The 20,264-nt window shown below is 38.1% G+C and overlaps 1 protein-coding gene across 1 annotated transcript in view; it reads right to left on the minus strand.

Moving 5' to 3' along the window:
* CCDC171 (coiled-coil domain containing 171) overlaps window positions 1-20,264 on the minus strand; it is a 135,567-nt gene that overhangs the window by 102,244 nt on the left and 13,059 nt on the right. Inside the window, exons 5-7 of the mRNA XM_080362213.1 lie at window positions 18,025-18,206; window positions 12,899-13,045; window positions 919-1,011 (exon numbers count right to left, since the gene is read on the minus strand). Of these exons, the coding sequence (XP_080218339.1) occupies window positions 919-1,011; window positions 12,899-13,045; window positions 18,025-18,206 (422 nt within the window). The remainder of the gene's footprint in view (window positions 1-918; window positions 1,012-12,898; window positions 13,046-18,024; window positions 18,207-20,264) is intronic.

Here is a 20,264-nt window from a genome sequence, read left to right on the forward strand (position 1 = left end):
TCAAGAGTTCCTTTGTATGTTGTACAAGTAGAGATACAAAATTAAGAAAACTACATCTTTCCTTTCTACTAGTTCAATCACCACTTTAAAAAATTTAAGTGCCTGTACATAGAGAAGATCATGAGAATAAGAAAATAACTGACTGAAGAATGGCACTACTTATTTTTGTTACTCAGAAAATAAGGAAAAAAAAATCAAAATTCTTTTTTTCTTTTCTTCTTAGTTTTCAAAAGTCTAGTATGAAGAGCTTATTAGTTAGTATGAGATTACTAAGTAATCACCATTTAGCCTTTTCTGACTTGCTTTTTAAAATAAACCATAATTGCCTCACCAGGTCAAATTCTTCATGATATGATTTAATAAAAGAAAGATTTAATATTCAAGTAGATATACTACATTTTTTTCATATAACCAATCTTTACTGGTAGCTACAGATATCATAACTTGGTTTGAAGCTGAAATGTACTCTGCATAATTATATTTGGAACTGCATTGAGCTCTCACTCCTAAAGCAGCTGGATACATGCACTCTATCTCCAGTTATCTGAGCTGCCCATTCAAAAGACACAAGACAGGATATTTAAACAGTACTATAGTGTTCACCTATTGTCAAACTTTTTCTTTCCCCTCACTTTTTAAATGCTAGTGGGAATTCTCAAGCTTACAAGTGTGACGTTTTATTTTCTTATTTATTCTTATTTATCTTATATCTTTAATGTTCCCAGAAAAGCAGATATTTTTATATTCTCTCTTTTTATGTATTAGCTATTACAATTTTGACACTTGTTGCGAAAAAATCTATTCAGTGTTTTCAATGAAGCAAGTAAGTGGTCTTAGCATTTTTGGAAGATTTTATCTTTACAACTTCACCAACTGTTTTACTGTAAGCTTCTACAAAATACTTAACAAACAGTTTACCTGGATGAGCTCTGAATTTAATTTGGATTCCAAATGTGCTGCTCTCTCTGCTTCAATGTTTTCTTCCAGTTTCTTTATTTTCACTGTAGCTGCCTAAAAGTACATTTTGAAGAAAATTAAGGCCAGAGATATGGAAAACATGACGAAGACTATTCTACTTATTCAGTATTTTAGGACTCCATACACCAATCTGATGTATCTGAAATACTTACTTGTACTTTGGAACTGTGAGAGCGCATACCAAGAAATAAATAGAAAAATAATTTTTACGTATCTAAAATATTAAATTATTACTTTCTATTTAAATAAATTTATGTAGCATTATTTTATTGCTGCATTTTTCTTTTTTTGTGTGTGTTTGGTTTTGTTTTTCAATCAAGAAAACTGTAGCTGGAGTCAGAAAGACCAAGTTAAATATTCTACTTATTCCCTTACTATTTGCTTGATCACCAAGGCTGTCACCTGAGGCAACATAACCACATTCTGTATGGTCCAAAGTACAATGGGGTATCATACAGGAGCTACAATTGAAAGCAGAGAGAAGATACAGAATCCCTCCAAAAAGTGTTGCCTTTGGCACCCGTTTTGCAGTTAAGGTGCCCAGAACAGATTGCTTTGCAGTCCTAGACTAGTCATAGTTTTCCTACAACAAAAATTTGAAAACTGTGTATGTTTTAAAGCATTAACCTAGTATTTCTTTACTGCTGTGGTTTTTGACTTGTAACCATTATTTTATGTTTTTGTCTAGCAATTATCAGGATGTTCATGATCTCTTTTAACAAATATCCTGACTACTTTAGTCAGTTACTACATCTCATTACACAGAAGAACACCTGCACATGCGTGCATAGTTTAAACAAAACAGGATTCTCTAAACTAAACTGTTGCATCTTTCTTATCCATTCTTACAACATTTATTACAGAAAAGCACAAAAATGCAAATGACTATGCTAATAATCTACAAGGAAATTCGGATTGCCTACAGAAAGCTAAATAACTAGTCTATATTTTTACTACACTTTTTTTTCTTTTTTTCAGTGATCCAAGCTGAAAAAAAAATCAGTGTTGTGTTACAATATAACACAAAAGCAATCACCAAACACACATGTCCAGATAAAGGTCTGGATACAGAATTTCATCTGGAAAAATATTTTTACAAAAAGTAGCAACTAAAGATCTGCTATAATGGAAATTCACACAAAATTTTACCTACACTGTTTTCTATCAATAATTTTTTTCACTCTGACTGACAACTGAATTGAAAAGAAACATTCATCCCAAAATGTCTCTTGGCTTCAAGTTAAACAAGGGAGATCAAGAAAAAGAATTAATACTAAAAGGTCATTTAACATAAGCACATCTAAGGTTATATAAATAAGAATCAAAGTTATTGATTTTGGAAAAGTAAAACGAAGTATTAAGTATGCAAGACTGCATCTTGATTCTGAACATTTAAAAGGAGAAACATCAACAGATGTTAAAAAGAAAACCTCTTAGCAATAAATTTAAACATTGTATAGCCATACACACACAGAAAAGGAAAGACTTTTGAAACTCATGTCCATGGAAGGTCTACTAAAGAGAAAAACAGCAACAGCACAGAACTTACGAAACCTACTCCACAGTAAGGTCTGTCAAAAGGCTTAAACTTTGCCTCTTCCCGGGAATTTTATCTGCTTAACATACTTAATATTAAAAAAAAAAAAAAAGTTTACAAAACCTGCACAAACACTCCCGCTGTACTTCCATATTACTAAGATTTCTCAAAAATATTTTGATTTAGGCTCTTAACAGCATTATTCTTTCCAAACATCAGCTCCTACTCCCTCTTGCCCTTAATGGACAATTAGCAAACTGGTTCTCCTTCCCCTCTACTCTGCCCTGGTGAGACTGCAACTGGAATATTGTGTCCAGTTCTGGGCCTCTCAGTTCCAGAAGGACAGGGAACTGCTGGAGAGGGTCCAGCACAGGGCAACAAGGATGATTAAGGGAGTGGAACATCTCCCTTACGAGGAAAGGCTGAGGGAGCTGGGTCTCTTTAGCTTGGAGAAGAGGAGACTGAAGGGTGACCTCATTCATGTTTATAAATATGTAAAGGGTGAGTGTCACAAGGATGGAGCCAGGCTCTTCTCGGTGACAACCAATGATAGGACAAGGGGCAATGGGTATAAACTGGAACACAAGAGGTTACACTTAAATATGAGAAGAAACTTCTTCATAGTGAGGATGACAGAACACTGGAACAGGCTGTCCAGGGGGGCTGTGGAGTCTCCTTCTCTGGAGACATTCAAACCCACCTGGACACATTCCTGTGTAGCCTCATTTAAGTGTTCCTGCTCCAGCAGGGGGATTGGACTGGATGATCTTTTGAGGTCCCTTCCAATCCCTATCATTCTGTGATATCTCCTGCTTCAGTTTGGAAGGACTCCATAGTATCCTCCAACAGAGGAAAAGAAGGTTGTCAGGAGTAGTCAGCAGGGATTTAGCACAGAGAAATCATGTTTGACCAACCTGGTAGCTTTCTATGATGGTATGACTGTCTGGGTAGATCAGGGAAGAGCAGTGGACATTGTCTACCTTGACTTCAGCAAGGCTTTTGACACCATCTCTCACAACATCCTCATAGACAAGCTCAAGAAGTGCAGGATGGGTGAATGCACAGTGAGATGGATCATGAACTGGCTGGATGGCAGAGCTCAGAGGGTTGTGATCAACAGTGCAGCATCTGGTTGGTGGCCTGTAGTTAGTGGGATTCCCAAGGGTCAGTACTGGGTCCAGTTCTGTTCAACCTCTTAATCAATGACCTGGATGAAGAGACTGAGTGCACCCTCAGCAAGTTTGCTGATGATACCAAACTGGGAGGAACGGCTGACACACCAGAAGGCTGTGCTGCCATTCAGTGAGATCTGGACATGCTGGAGGACTGGGCAGAGAAGAACCTGATGAAGTTCAACAAGGGCAAGTGTAGGGTCCTGCAACAGGGGAGGAATAACACCATGCACCAGTACAGGTTAGGGGTGAACCTGTTGAAAAGCAGCACTACAGAGAAGGACCTGGGAGTTCTGGTCAACAACAGATTGACCATGAGTCAACAATGTGCCCTTGTGGCCAAGAAGGCCAATCGTACCTAGGGTTGGAAAATGTGGGAAGTGTGACCAGCAGATCGAGGGAGGTTGTCCTCTCCCTCTGCTCTGCCCTGGTGAGGCCCCATCTGGAGTACTGCGTCCAGTCCTGGGCTCATCAGTTTAAGAAGGACAAGGAATTACTCGAGGGAGTCCAGTGGAGGACTACGAAGAAGCATCTTTCTTATGAGGAAAGACTGAGGGAGCTGGGTCTGTTCAGCCTGGAGAAGAGAAGGCTACATGGGGATCTTATCAATGCTTATAAATATCTTAAGGGTGGGTGTCAAGAGGATGGGACCCAATGATAGGATGAGGGGCAACAGGCACAGACTGAAGCACAGGAGTTTCCATCTGAAGATGAGGAGAAACATCTTTGAGAGTGACAGACACTGGAATAGGCTGCCCAGAGAGGTTGTGGAGTCTCCTTCTCTGGAGACATTCAAAACCCACCTGGACACATTCCTGTGCCATCTGCTCTGGATGAACCTGCTTTAGCAGGTGGGTTGGACTAGATGATCTCCAGAGGCCCCTTCCAACCCAAACCACTCTGTGATTCTGTAACAGGTCAACATCTGTCCACAGGATACCTTTACAAAAGAATACTGTCGGCCTAGTAAGTGTAGTCAGTGAACAATAAATGTAAGTGATGTGGTTTTAATTTCTTTTTTAGTAACATTTCAAAAGTCAGCCTGAAAATAATTCTACTTCAGGTTTGAGGAGAAGAATAAAGGAAACAGTAAGGAGGAAGGTACCTATCAAAACATTTAGAGTGGGAAATGTAAATTTTTAAAAAATTAAAAACAAAAAAAAAGAGGAAACAGAAACTTGGCTGAGAGTATTTCACTGCATACCCTCAAGAACAAAAACTCTCTTCTGGCTTCGGCTGGTTTGTTCAAGTGTCTATTCTCATAGCAAACACTGACATGAAAAAAAGAAAAAAAAAAAAAAAAGGTGATTCTGCAAGTAAAGTTTTTAAGCATAACTTACTAATTCACAAGCCCTGTACTGCATTTCACTTCTAAGTCTTATTTCCTGAGCACTGGTCCAAATTAGATCTATGCCTTCATCTTACCCTCTCTTCAGCTGAAACAAGTCGTGAGACACTACGGCTAACTTATCCTCTCAAATGGAGCCTCCTAGAACTGTTAGATTTCATCAGTCCCAAGAAACAGAAAGAATAAGTAACGGCTTGAGTGAGGGCATCTGCAAGAATCAAAAATCAGAGCAATCACATTTTCCCAAGCAGAGCATATAGCTATCAGTTCTTGGCATAGTTCTTTAAAGCAGAGTCTACCTCCTTGAGCCGACATGATGGACACTAACTGCAAGGACAAGAGACACAGTCCAAAGGAAACACAAACTCCCAGAAGCATAGAAATCGCAGTCCTGAGAAAATCCTGGGACAACAAGGGAAGACAGGCAGGAACAAGAAGATATCTGTAAGCAATGCCAACACTTCATTATTTTGCTGTCTGAAGAGCAAATCCATTTAAAAACAGACATATTTGCAGATAGTTCATTTGATTGAGTTGTCACAAGTCACTGAAGTATTAACTTGTAGAATTAGCATGCCTATAAAAAAGAGAAGCACTGGGGAAACAAGTGTTTCAGCTACAGAGATTCCTGATGATCTCTGGAATGTGAGAAACGGGCTCCTAATTGCAAGCAGGACAGCGTGTAGCCTACTGTAAAAGAGATATGAACCTTAGGCACCAACCAAAGAAGAGCTAGGTGTACCTGACCAGGATCTAATGGAAAGTATTCAGAGAGATATGAGACAGCAATCAAAATACCTGTTTGACAGGTAAGTATCATCTTACAGATCACATCCCCATCTAAAAGCATGAGAAAATGGACATGTTTAAAACTGGGATTTCTTCATAAGGTTAGGAATCTCGATGCCCTATTCTTGCTTTTAAAGCTCATCTTCTTCTAGAGTTTGAGTCTTTAAAGCTTTGCCTCATACCGGTAGTTTCTTACAATTTTGATTTTATCCAAAAGAGACTCAGATGCTTTAGAGAGCTTGCAGAAAAATTACATATGTAAATTCAGAAAGTCACGTAAATCCATGTGTCTGGTGGAGAAACGAATATTCTCTTTCCTGGGTTCTATGATTTGATTGCTGAAGCTTATGGTTCGGCATATAGGTAGCAAATTTAAACAAAGTCTAATCCCAGCAAATCAGCTGGAGAGCAAAAGCTTCATGAGATATATCTAACCAGCCATTAGCACATAAGCCTTGCTAAGCAACACAGAGCTATTATTATTAAAAATACAAATTCAGATTTGTGAAAACAAGTTATGAGGAAAGGTTGCAGACCACAGGCATCCAGACCAGTCTCTCAACTGGAAGTCAAATGGGAATACTTTCTGGTTTAGCTTGGAAAGCTTCTTATCGGGTTAAACTCACAGACACAGATCTCAAGGATGGATCCAAAAAGTGGGTTCTCCAGTGGTTACAAAATGTTTCCTTATCCAACATTGAAAATATTGGTTATTCAAGCAGATTCAGTCACTCATTACTTGCATGTGCACTTAATTACATATAGGAAGGCAGACGTCTTAAGCAAGATACTACACACAAACTCATCAAATTTCAGAATTTTCCTTAGATATCCAAACTGAATCAATTTCAGTCTTAACTTAAAGAACAAAGATATCTTGGATCTGTTTCCAGGATAGAGGATAGAATTGTGACTTTTGAGAAACAGCAAATAAAAATGACTAAGAGAACTTCAATGACAGCCTTAGAACTTGTGGGCAACCATGCTATATGTTTACTCTAATACTTTAAGGTTCAGTCACTTTTTCCAGTGTCCTGTTGCTTACCAATGCTGATGTGGTTTCTAGGAGACATTTTCTGCATGCTAGCAGTTTGCAATACCATTTCCAAGCTTGCCTTTGTGGCTTCCATGTTTCACAGCCCCTCACACTTGCTCTAAGAACTGCAATATTTGTGAATACTGGGACACTCCATACTGAAAGAATAATTTAGTATCCTACATTTGTGCAATGCCACAGCCACAAAAATGTAATCATTTGATGTCTGCATTTACATTAAAATACCCTTTATCAGATAAGCAATAAAGAAAACAATAGGAAAAAGAAAAAAAGTACATTTACAAGAGTTACTAAGTTTAGATACAGTAACAGAAGTAATTTTTCTCTTCTCTGCTTCTATTTAGACCACTTCTGCAAGATTTTTCAGTTTCATTTTACTAACAAGTTGTCAGGATACTTACACTTCCCTATGGCTGAGGTCCAATCCATACATTAAATACTCAGCCAAGATAAAGTTTCAAGTGAGGAGGACACACACGTACCTCATATCTGGATCATCATCCACCCACTCTGTTTGTGTGCTTCCATCTTCAGATTAAGATCTTACTTCTCCCTACTTAAAAGCGTTTCCCTATAACTCATAACTCAAATCAGGAGGTCAGGTCTGAACACATCTTTGGGAGATGTGCTGACCACTTCCACCTAGTGTTAGAAATGCTGATGCCTCTTGATCATGGTAAGGTGGAGCCATCTCCTGTCCAGATAACAAACAACCTTTTAGTAACTGTAAGGTTATTTAACTACAAAAATTCTTAACCACTTAAGTAAATGTTCTTTTAGCCTGATGGAGTGTGGTCAACCCTCACTATAAACATTTCATGTATATGTATTCTAGAGTGACCTGCGTAACACCAGATAAACATCTACTGGCATAGGGGCCACAAGATAAGCCATACACTTGGCTTTGAATACGGAAAAAAATAAAAATAAAAATAAAAATCAACTGGGACTGCTGAACTGATACAGATGGTTGCCTTTGGGTAAAGTCCAAGCTCATTCCCATCTGCAACTGAGTTGCAGTTGGTGAACCCATTTGAACTCCTCTCCCTTTCTACAGTACTTTGAAGGGAAAAAGATATCCCTTTTGGTTCTCATGCTCAGTAGCTACTAAACCCCTTGCCAGTACAAGAACTGCCACTGTTACTTTGTACATGCACACAGACAAGATTAACATGTGAGTTGTTACTAACTTCTGGTGAGGGCTATATTAAACAGTATTCACAGCACTTCGGCCTGACAGTAAGGTAACAGTGAATAGCTTTAAAATTGAACTTCAATAACATGATGACATAGGAGATGATGAAGAAGCCATTCCTCTCAGAGTGAAAGTGCATTATGTCAATGAGCCTGTCACTGAGGAAACATGAACTTTGGAGCCATCACAGAGACACAATTATGAAAACCGCAGAGCTTAGAGGATATATGAGACAGCCACAGCAGCTAGAACTCCGAGATGCCAGTTGTGTTGTGGAGACACTAGAAACCCAAGGCTTAAGTAGGGGCAGGTAAGCCATCAAGAAGTATGTAGTGTTAGAAGGCAAAAAGCAGTTTAAATTTTAACCAGTAGCACTGTTAATTGGCTGAGAAATGTGTCCTCTATCACACTACTTGGAACTTTTTCAAGTCTTTCTTATGAGAACTATAACCTACCTAACACTACAGTTCATGACAAAATTAATAGCAAGAAAAAATAAAATCAGGTCTGTGGGTTTTGGGGGTTTTGTTTAGGGCTGGCGCCTAAAGTTCATGTTTTCATGACTTAGATATAGTTTAATAAACTCACAGCCTTAAAGTATTGCACATACATATACCTTCTGCAAATACAGAGATAGACCATCAACCAAGTCTTCTTTGTAGTCATCTCCCCATCATAGCAGCATTACCAAGCTAATACAAGATAACACAAGCCACAAAAATGTCAACATACTTACAGGCAGGGGAGCCGGACAGGCAACATGAAAGCTAAGAGAATGATCTTTCATGGTACGAAAGTCTCAGAAATACAGCAACATCCTCATTCTCAGAAATAAAATGGATGAAGTTATGGGACATTTTTCAGACCTCATGAGAAAAGCTTGAAAACTTTGAGAGACCTTGAGCTCCAGCTTACTAAGAGTTGGCAGCCTCCAACACATAAAACAAACAATGGAAAAATCACTACATCTCTGTGAACAACACAAAGAGTTTGAAATTTATGAACTAATAATTCTGTTTCTCATGGTAAAAAAAAAAAATCACAATCCCTTTTCCTCTACTGTTTGTCAAACAGCTTTCCCACCCCGCTTTTTGGCAGCTAGGCTCGCCATACTATTTTTGTGTACAAATTGCCCTAGGTTTCCCAAGAAATCATCTTTCCAGAGCAATGGAGCTAAAGGCTAAAATAAAAGACACAGGTTCCAGGAAACTGATTGTCATAAACAGTAGTATTTTGATGAGTTCAATACAAATACATCAGGAATTTGTTTGATTACTGAATCTTAGGCTAAGCAGGCAGAATGATAATAAGGTTCCAAATCTAAATTTTTCTGGTACAGTGTGTGTTCCACTTCGGAAGCACTCCGTGTCCATGCAATGGTACACCTCATTGGTATCACTATGAACTGGAAAGCTAGCAGGCCAGACACTGTACCAACAGCTATCTTTCAACTGAAGAGTGCACAGAAACTTGCTGTTATTCTTTCTCTTCATTTCTAATTCCAGAAACTAGAAATGTCCTCTTTTTGAACATGTTTGGAATAGTTATAGAAGGATAATACCAAATTAATATTTAAAATATTTTTTAAAAAGGTGAGGTGGACTTTTTTCACCTTCCTTTCTTCTAATATAGTCTATTAGACATAATTCTTCATAGGAGTGACATCATACAAAAAGATTGTAAATTTATCATTTCCTTTCACTACTGAAACAAATATTTTTCCATGGATTTCTCCCTTATGTCCAGCAGAGGGTAGTAAAGGAATAGCTTTGTGAACTCCAAAAAAAGTTAATCCTCATTGCATATCAAGAAGTAGTGTATAACAACAGATTATAAGATTGCCTTTTAATGAGGAACACACTACTCTTCACACAAATCACCTTAAGAAGTTCACTGCCATCATCAAGAACCTATGCACATATTTTTCAACCAAATGCCCATTAACACAAGGTGCTCTGCATGGAAGTTGAAATAAGACCTGCCTCCTGTGTCTATATTCCCACAAAAAACAAATTTCAATCTATTAGCTAAAAAAATCACTGGGAGACATACAGAAATATACAGTTATTTCATGAAAAAAACATAGACCATAGAGTTATATTTAATCACAGCTGGAAGTACAGGAGTGGTTATCAGAATTTTATCTGTTTTTGTAATGGGTGTAATACTTACTTCCTATACACCGAAAAGTTTTAAATTGACAGATGAGCAGAAACACAAGGAGAGATTCTGGCATGTTGGCACACAGTGAAAACTACTGGCCAGGCTTCAGTGTCCTTCTTTAATGCCTCTTCCACAATGTATGTGAAGAATTTGGCAACTAAGAATGTGATCCACACAAGCTAGCGTGCCAGTGAGACAGCTCTTCAGACGGAGAGAAGGAAATTCTACTGACAGCAATGTGTTTAAACCCAACTATCTCCAGACTTCAGAGGTACTTCTTTCTACTTGGGAATGCAGCATGCCCTTTTAAAAGGGCACAGTCCTTTCGTTCAGACACGATTAGAAGGAAAGATTGTGTTCATTTCCCATCCTTTATGCAACAAATCTGTCCTTGAACACTCCCCCATTTCGTTTGCTTTCAGTCTTCAAAACCAAGTTGCAATAACTGAGCTATAAAGGTGAAGAGCAGCTTATCTTGTTCCTTTGGCTGAGGTCTTTCCACACTATTTCAGTACAAGGGGCCAGGTAATACCTCTGCCTGATTGAGCTCCCAACAGTAGCACAAGAAGAGGAAGGACAAGTTTATAAGTCAAAGAAAGGCTGCAATTAGATTTCAAACTCTATTAATTCTTAACTGTTCCTCAGTACATAATTTTTTGAGAGAGGATTATGGGAGAGAGAGTAACCTGATTTTTGAATTTCAGAACGCCTGCAGCCTTTCATGACCACAGAACAGGCAGAACAAATTTTGCCCCACAAATGGTGATGCAGAGTACTAGTACCTTGTAAGATGCAGATGATGCTGTTGTCACAAACTCTGGAGTTTTAGCCCACCATCCAGTATGAAATCTACAGAAAGCAATACTGTCTACCATAGTTAATATTGAAAGCTTAAAATACCTAGTGCTTTTGCTTCTTACAGAATAAAGGTATTTTCAGATATGCTCACTAGTTAATCTCTCTGACATCAAGTATGGAATGAGTAAGTTATTATTGTAGGCCCTTTCAGACACACGCATGCGATTTACTTTTGAGATGGTAAAATGAGATGCAAGCTGATTAAAGGATACGCATTGCAGTCTAACTTTGACTTTTTTTCTAATTCATAAGAATTTGTGCTAATTTGCTTAAACTTGCAAATTTAAGAGGTTTCATCACATACATTCCTTAATCACTGCTTAAATAGCTATGCTTACAACAAGTACCACAAGACTGATTTTTCTGTAGTCTGAATATGTTTTATCACAACATTATTAAGATATTCACTCAGTTAAAAGAATTTTTTAAAAATTAAGCAGCAATGAAAATATCTTAGCTGATTGTGGTTAATAGACAGCATTCACTGATAAGACCAGCTCCACGGCACAGCAGATATAGATTTTCAAGGAACTGAGCGCTTCCTTCTCAAATTTACAGATGGTGAGTACACCAAATAAAAATATTAGGAAATGTAAATAATTTGCTGCCTTGTTCCTCCTCCTTCCATTTCATGATTCCTTTCTTAATAGATTAAAAACCCAACCCTTGTTCAAGTATTTTGAAGAAAAATCTTGGTTTTTAAAAGGGCTATTGGAACTTCACAGTATGCAGTTACCAAGGGTAACTCTGCCTAGGCCGATATGTGCAGCTCACAATACCTGACAATAGATTTCTTGTAGATCTTTTTGAGGACACAAAAGTCTACCTTGGTGGTCAATAATTCAGTGGTTTTAGTTGATGAGCTTTGATCTTCCCTGTAGGAATTTTCTTTTGTACCTCATCTTTAATGCAGGGTTCTACCTACCTAGCAATCAATGTTTTAAACACTTCTGCCTTTAAGGGCAAAATAACATAGAACAAACACAGCTGAAAACTGTATGTCATTTATTCCTTTAAGGGCTTCCAATATCCTGAAAGTGGCAATTATTTAAAATTCCTTGCAGAAAATATTTAAGGACACCTTTGGTAGAAAACTTATATCAGGAATCATCCAGTCACTATGCCTTTCTGCAGTGAAAAATGTTCTACCAAGAAAGTCTTGGTTCATACAGATACAAACATACAGATAACAGTTACTACAAAGCCTGCCAGTGGATAAACAAACTGTTGAAACTTGGGAGAGAACCAGCAGTGTAGTAAAAGGAGCATATTTACAAGATCTAAGTGTTAAAGACTTGAGACTTCTCAGCAACAGACACCTAGGCAAAATAAAACTACCTGTAGCATTTAAATCTAGATAGGAAGAGCCTTCCATACCACCAGTGTGACCTTTTAGCATGCTATTCTCTCTACCCAGCACAACATCTGGTGACTGTCTCAGCTCCTGTAGATTCTCCACTGTGAATTCACTAATTCTCAAAATCTGTTCTTTAGCCAAAACAATAGGAAGATAGACAAATTTAAAGGTTAGAGAAAATGTACAGATTTCCGAAAACAAAGTTAGCCTTGTTTTCAGGCATATATAAACTGTTTCCCATTTGCTCTTCAAACACCAGTCTCAAAGTGGGCACACAGTGTAGGTGGCATTTGCCTGTTCAGTCTCCTGTGCAAAACACATCTTCAGCATTTTATTAATAGAGTACATAGAATTCATGGCCTGAGAGGTTCCATTCATCAAAAATGAAATTGCGCAGAGTGCCAGTGCTTGTTGAGACTAGTAGTTATAGCCAAAAAACCTTACTTCAAGTTCTTTTTTAAGTCGCTCCTCTCGTTCAGCGCGGTATTCAAGCTCGCTGGCCTGGTGTCTCAGCAGCTGCCTGCAGCCACTGTGTTCCACCTCCACATCTTTCATTTTCTTGTGCATATTTTGCAATGCATTATTCTGCTCCTAGAAAAAATGAAGCATTAAGAGATACTTTTACTAAGTTAAACCATAACCATAAAGATTTCAAAAGAGGAATACTTTGTGAATGGAGATTGTGTTAGAACAGGTTCATAAAATCTATCACGTCAGCGCACGTCAACAGAACAATTTACCCAACAGCAGACATGCTCTTCATTCACCAGCAGGTAAAATGAACTATGACCATGTCCTTCTGCGGTAATACTAAAATCAGAGCAAATTCCCCACAGGAAATCTTACTCTTTAAAGAGTACAAGGCTGCTCTTCCAATTTCTTCTCTCTCCTAGACCAGTGGCAACAATGGAGAAGGAAACAGTTAAATGCATTTGACAAAATGATGGACAGAAGTTCTATTTTGTTCCGGTTTTAATTGTTGGAACTCAAAATCAAATCAGACATTTATAGAAACAGTTACTCCCATAGACTAAATTATCTTCCTTTCTGCTATTCAGAGAAAGACATTCTTCTGTCTAGAAACTGAATTACTTTTAAAAATTATCTACATGAACTACAAAGTTCACAGGAGAATAAAATAACCAAGCTGTTTCCACTTCAATTTCCTCATTCGGAACTTGAACCAAGCTACAAGCTGGGATAATTACTAATACTACTGGACTCAGCAGCTCTGTGGAATCACTGCTACAAAATCCACATTCACACCACACCAGGCTCAGAGGAAAGTGGCCAAATAATGAACCTCCAGTAGTGTAGCACATACTTAAGCTGGAGATCCCAGAAGTCTCAAAAAGAATAGCTCTGGTCTAGTGGACAGGAATAAGCTTTTCCATAACGAGCATCAGAAACAAGCCATAAATCCGGTGATTTAGTCAGAGGACCTTTGGAGACCCAATTTGTTAAAATGACTTTCTGTGCAAAACACAGAAAGATTAAAAGTAAGTCCTCCTGTTCATTTACTCCTATTCAATATCATGGCAAGAGAAATTTTGTGAAAATAAACCAGGTAGTCTGCAAATTCCGCTATTACCCTTACATGACATAATCTTGTTCCTAGAAATTACTAATCATAAGGCATCTTACAGAGCAGGGAGAAGGAGGAGAAGAAAACGAGTTATTAATACAGAATGATTCTTTGGAAGATTGAAGTCTGGCAGAACCATGTTTATACAAGAAGATCAAAGAAATACGAGTATTTTCCAAAGTTTTTTTTTAAAAAAAAAAAAGTTTTCAGAAGTTACTTCAGATTGAAGGTAGAAAGTTTGGGCCACTCAAACATGACAATAGGGGAATCTTGACTCTTCTACAGTGTTAGATGTTAACAATTAGTAACTGAAAAAAGCAAGTTTATTGTCTCTGTTCTTTCATGTGCAGGCACTATGATTTTTTGGCATCCTCTGAAAAGATAACAAGGAGAGTGCATGTGAAACACATATAGAAAAAAAATGGGAACATCAGTAAATCTAAATATTGCAAAAACTGTATACCTGGATATGGACTAAATTTAAGCTAACCCCCTAACTTTGCCTGTAATATCAAGCCCATGCACAGGTTTCTTCCCATCAGCATGCTAAAAAAAATATATATATATATATAATTTTAATGGAAATATACAGCTACTCTCACTCTTCACACAGGAAAGATACAGAGATACTTAAGTCTTCAGGTATATCTTCTAGACATTAACAAAAGTGACCTAGGAAAAGCACGCATGAAATAAGTAATACATGGTTTGCCGCATAACACTACATCAAGACTTAAAAACATTTTATACTGGAAATGTAGTTAGCACTAATCAGACTAAAATTCACATGAATACATCAAGCTTGTTTGCACAAGTCAACATGAGTTGCAGGATTTCAGAATCTTAAAGAAGACTCCAAACTTTTCAGATTTGGCATGAAACTATGCAAGACTATCCCAGCAGTCACTCGCACTTCAAAGGTTAAAAGAGAAACAGACTTCATCATGTAAAAAAAAAAACAAAACAAAACAAAACAGAAAAACATATACCTGCATGTCATCTTATCTGCTTCTGGACACATCTGCTTCTGGAAAACATGCTGATTTTTTCTTTAAAGCATGTATAAACAACACGATTTCACAAGTAGTCTAAGAAAAAGGGAAGTGCTTCTGTGAAGGAATATTATAATCTGACTAACCACAAGGTGATGCTATTGCACTTACTATTGAACTCCAATATTTCCTGTTATGAAGTGGATGGCATGCTAAGTACACCCGATAGAGCACACTACAGACCTGCTAGAAAGCGGAGAGGATTACTTTCTCTCCATATCTTAGAGACACGTTTCAATAGGTTAAGCTGACTTCACTTCCATGCCTAGCTCAGCATTTTCATAGCCAAGTTCAAAATTACAGTTCATGAAGTGCAGCCCTTCCAGCCAGGATTTGCATACATGCTTAGAGTCTCATTTCTATCTACATATTAAGACCAAAATTAAATTAATTTTATCTAGCTTTCATTTTAGATCTTGGAATAAATATTGAAGTATTTAAAACAGGTCCATAAATACACAACACATAAGATGGGAACACATTCGAAGTGATAATTTATAAACACAGATCCTTCTGACATTTACCTGCCAAGTTTAAATCAATTAAGCTCCCAAGCAAGAACTAAGGCAGTCAAGTTCATACTTAACATTTATTTACGTATTTTTAATTTGCTGGAATTTTATAACTATACATAAAACCTACAATTAGGGTGATAGGCTGGGCAACAGCTACAAAGGCAAAGTGGGAAAACAGAACATTTTTACTACTGAAAGCAGGTTAGGAGTTGATACCTAGTAGAGAATCTCATTTACCTTAGGAGTGAACAATTTTCAAGCTTTAATACATTTACCAGCCTAACACCTGCCTCTGCAGATTGTCTTCACTTCTGAGTATACATCCATGGACAGAGAACACAATGTCCCAAGCAATCCACTGCTCCTTTTGATCTGAGGCCACACTTCACTTCAGATTGTACCTCTCCAACATTGCCCTTTTAATACAGTATTAAATTCACTGAATGCAGCTTCTAGAAAACACTTTACAGAACAGAACAGAACAGAAGACAAGTCCATTCTAAAGCCCGAACCTATCTCAGCCTACTGTCAGCCAGAACTCAGAGCCAAAACTCCACACTTAGTCTGCTTTACCTGGCAACTTAGAAAAGAAAACCTTATCTAAAACCATGTTTCTTCATCGCCTATATCTAATCCTACTTTTTTAAGAACTGACTTTGAAAACTGAATCATGCTTCTGTTGGTTTGAGAGGGACCTTATGGTGCCTCCCCTTGGCTTTCCCTCCTTTTTCTTTTTTTGTAAAGTATTCCTTTATGGTTCTCCTAACTGTTCCTTCAAAGTGCTGTTCAACACAACCACAAAATTACTGGGGAGAGGAAGGAACTTCCTTTTCGTCCTTCTTTCAGAGAAAATCCAGCTCAGTGGAATCCTTTCCCACTATCAGGGCTGCTGGTCACTGAGGAAAGAACAGAATGCAACTCCTTTTGCAGCCCATGCACAGAAACACTACACATACACGCACTACCCAGTTTCTACTTCAGGTCCCATTATTGCACCTCTCTTTCCTGACCTTGCCTTCAAACAAACAGCTGAAAAGTCAGCACATAGTACTTTTGGAATATGCATAATGAAGGGATTCTCTCTGGTTTTTTTTCTAAGAGCTGCTCGTACAGGTGCCATATAAAATGTAATTAACAGCACCTTAGCGTTGTGTTGTCAGCACTTCACTATCAAGCTGCCAGGGAAGGATTGCTTTGTGTCATTTGGGAAGACTGTCACTGTCCCAGGCTTGGAGCTGACCAGGTGGGAGGAATGCAGGGCTCATTTTCTACTGCTTGACCAATCCTAAGACCAGCTGAGACAAGTCTGACACATTTTAAAGGGAGCTATAAAAGAAGAAAATAGGAATATAAAAATATAAGTCTCACTGAATAAAGGAATCTCTTAGTAGCAATCTCTTCTCTGCATGTCATGCATATGAGTTAATGGCTATCAGCCTTAACAGAGCCTCTGCACTACACTTCTTTAAAAGCATAAAGGATAACTATAGCTGAATACAGTCTCGATTTTCTTCAGATGCTATTATTACATCGTTAACATAGAACATAATTCAATTGACAATTAGAGATTGAAATTTTTAAATTACAGTTGTGTAATTGTTTGGGTCCCTGTGGAGCAGGCAAAAGTTGGCTATGTTAGCTCAGCACTTCTACACCGTACTACTACTAGATTTCTTTGACACATAAATGAGTTTTAAATGGCTTAACTGTAAAAAGAAGAAAAAGTTCATCTTTTTATTATTTTTTACACATTTAATATCTAAGGTATTTATGCATACTAGTACAACTTAACTTGCATTTTTTTTTTCATTAAATACAACAAAATTAACTATCTGAAGAACAGAGGTCCACAGTCTAAAACTGATTATAAGGCCATCTCTTAGTATTAAATTATTTTTTTCTAACCAAACGGCAAAATTCCCCAAAGCAGTCACTTCTCATATGTGATATGGAGTGAAAATCGTACAATGCTCCGCTGGAAATCCCATCATCACTATTTGGGTTCCTTGACAATGTGCAGTCTCCATATTATACAAATTATTTTCATGTTCACAGGCTATTAGATGTCAGGCTGGAGCAGATAAGAGGGAAATGGAATCAGAAGGTACATGTTGAGTGTCCCTGATTTTACTAACTGAGCTCTGCATGACAGTGCAAATGCACTACCACTATGCACTCATAACTTGGTTGAGGCATTTACCATGAAAATCGGCCACAACACATTCCTTTAGAACAAGAAAGACTATGACACAGTGTAACTTTACAAAGCTATATTCTTCAGAAATATTCTGCAATATTTAGTAATTTGGGGGAAATTTTTTTCCCCAAACAAGAAAAACCCCAACCCACCACACACTTTGCAGGAAAAATGTTCCAGTCATCATCTCACGCAACTTTTCAACTACTCATACATCATACCTGCAGAATACTTTCTAGTTTGGTTCTTTCCTTAAGTAGCAATTCATATTCACTTTTGCAAGTTCTGCGGATATCATCCTTCTCACTTGCAAGTCTTTGATGTTGTTCTTGCCACTTCTGCTGAGCAATATGAAACATTTTCTCAGTCTCTGCCACTTTCTGATGAAGCTTTCCATTCAACACTGTTGTTTAGAGAAAAAGAGAAAGAAAAAGGACAAGGAGCACTGCAAAGCATGTTCAGAAAAAAAAGTATAATGATCGTCAGTTCTACTATGTATTGCAATATCCTGTAGAACATGGGAGCATTAACACTTCCAACACTGGAGAGCATCACCCTCACTACAAAGAAACAATCAACTTTTGTGTTCCTATAGCATCTTTCACACAAAGACATATGAATTCTTTAGAGACTTTTATAAATTAAAACACTTCTCCTGTTGGAAAAAAAATAAAAAATTGAGATAACTCTTTCAATTAAGGTCCTTATAGCGCATGTGACTTGATTTCAGATTTCTACAATGCTTGGCCAGGTATTTTCAAATGTCTATTTAATATACATATTAGACAGTATCAATTAATTTTGAGCTCAGTTTAAGTGACAGTAAAGATAGGCATCTGGCCCATCAAAGCGATTATAGGAACACCTAAGGCAAGTTGGGCTAATGAGAAAAGGCTCAGCTTTTCCAAGTAAATTTACTGTAGCTCAGGAGATTTAAGTCTTCAGCCCAGCAAATGCTCTGAGACAGGGGAACATTGTATATACTCTTCTGCAAAAGCTTAAATGCCATGGAAACGTTCACCGTCTGTGCCTAGTTATTTAAGCAGTTTGACTATGGACTTCACTTTATTTTTAGGAACTGGCTTTCAGATGAAAGTACTTTGTATCAGCTTGTCATTTTGCTGAACACAGCTAATACTTGGCATTTAAGTGATTGCTACCTTCTAATGGATTTTTATTTCACATTCAACACAGTTTTCTGATATTTCTTCTGACTCAGAGGATAAAACAAACAGAAAAGGCACATTAAGATGACATGGAGAATCAGTGGACACAGTGATGAGAAAGGACTGTCAGACAGCAGAAAGTCAAGCCTCACTGAGAACAGCAGAAAAACAATCTGGATGAAACACTGAAAAGCACAAGCCACAAATGAGGCTTTCTGTCCCACGAGCTAAGTGAAAGTCACATCAACGCACCAAATGCAGTGAAAAGGCTACAAGTGATCAGGGAAAACAAGAAGCAGGTTATAAACTGCAAAAGGATCGAGAAGCAACACAATGATGGTTTGATGATTTGTTGATGATTTGTCTTTGGTATCTGTCACAGGAAAGAAAAAAAAAATGAAAAGGAAAAAGGAAAAAAAAAATTAAAAAAAAACCCAAACCAAACAAAAAAAAAAAAAACCACACAACAACAACAAAAACAAACAAACAAACAAAAAAAAAAACCAACCAACCAAGCAACCAAACAAAACAGTTTGAGGAATTCCAACAAACCTCATTTCCTGACAGTTAACAGACTTCTAATTAACTGACTCTGATACTGAAAGAAACTAACACACACACACACACATTTAGGAAAACATCCCTTGCCTCTGCAAAACCTCTCCTACTCCCTTTTCTTTCCCCTGTGCCCTTACACACCAGCCCAGTCCCTGCAGCTGCGCAGCAGCCTGGGCTCACTGTGCAGTGGTTCCTCCATCAGCAACAGCCCCATTTGAGTCCTGCCTCTCGGTACCTGCACAGGTGGTCACTGCTTTGGCCCCAGCCCCTGCTCAGGCTGCTGCTCTGCTCCTGTCTCTCCTGCTTTTGTTTTTTTGTCTCTTCTTCTTCTCCTCTCCACATTTACCACCCTTTCTGAGACACGTTTTGGCAGAAGCATCATGCACTCTCCGGTGAGCAGTTCAGTGTCTGGTGGTGGGTGGGTTTACCCATTGTAGTGCGGGCCGGTACCAGCGCCAGGCAGAACCAGACCTGTTTCCTGCAGGCCAGGTTGCCCTGCAGAATCACACCCACCACCAGCTGTGGTGTGCTGCCAGCTGTGCCCAATACTGCAGCCAATGAGTATTCTAAAATATAAAGTGAGTCACAAAGTGAGATTTAACGTATTTTAAAATGCACACAAAGACTACTCACTTCTATACTGGCAAGCAAACCAGCAGTAAATGAGCACTCACAGGAAGAAATCGGCTTTCCTCCAAGTGAGAAACCAGCCATTCAAGTCTCCAGCTTGCAGTCAC

This window comes from Nesoenas mayeri (assembly GCF_963082525.1).
Source record: "Nesoenas mayeri genome assembly, chromosome: Z".
NCBI lineage: Eukaryota > Metazoa > Chordata > Aves > Columbiformes > Columbidae > Nesoenas > Nesoenas mayeri.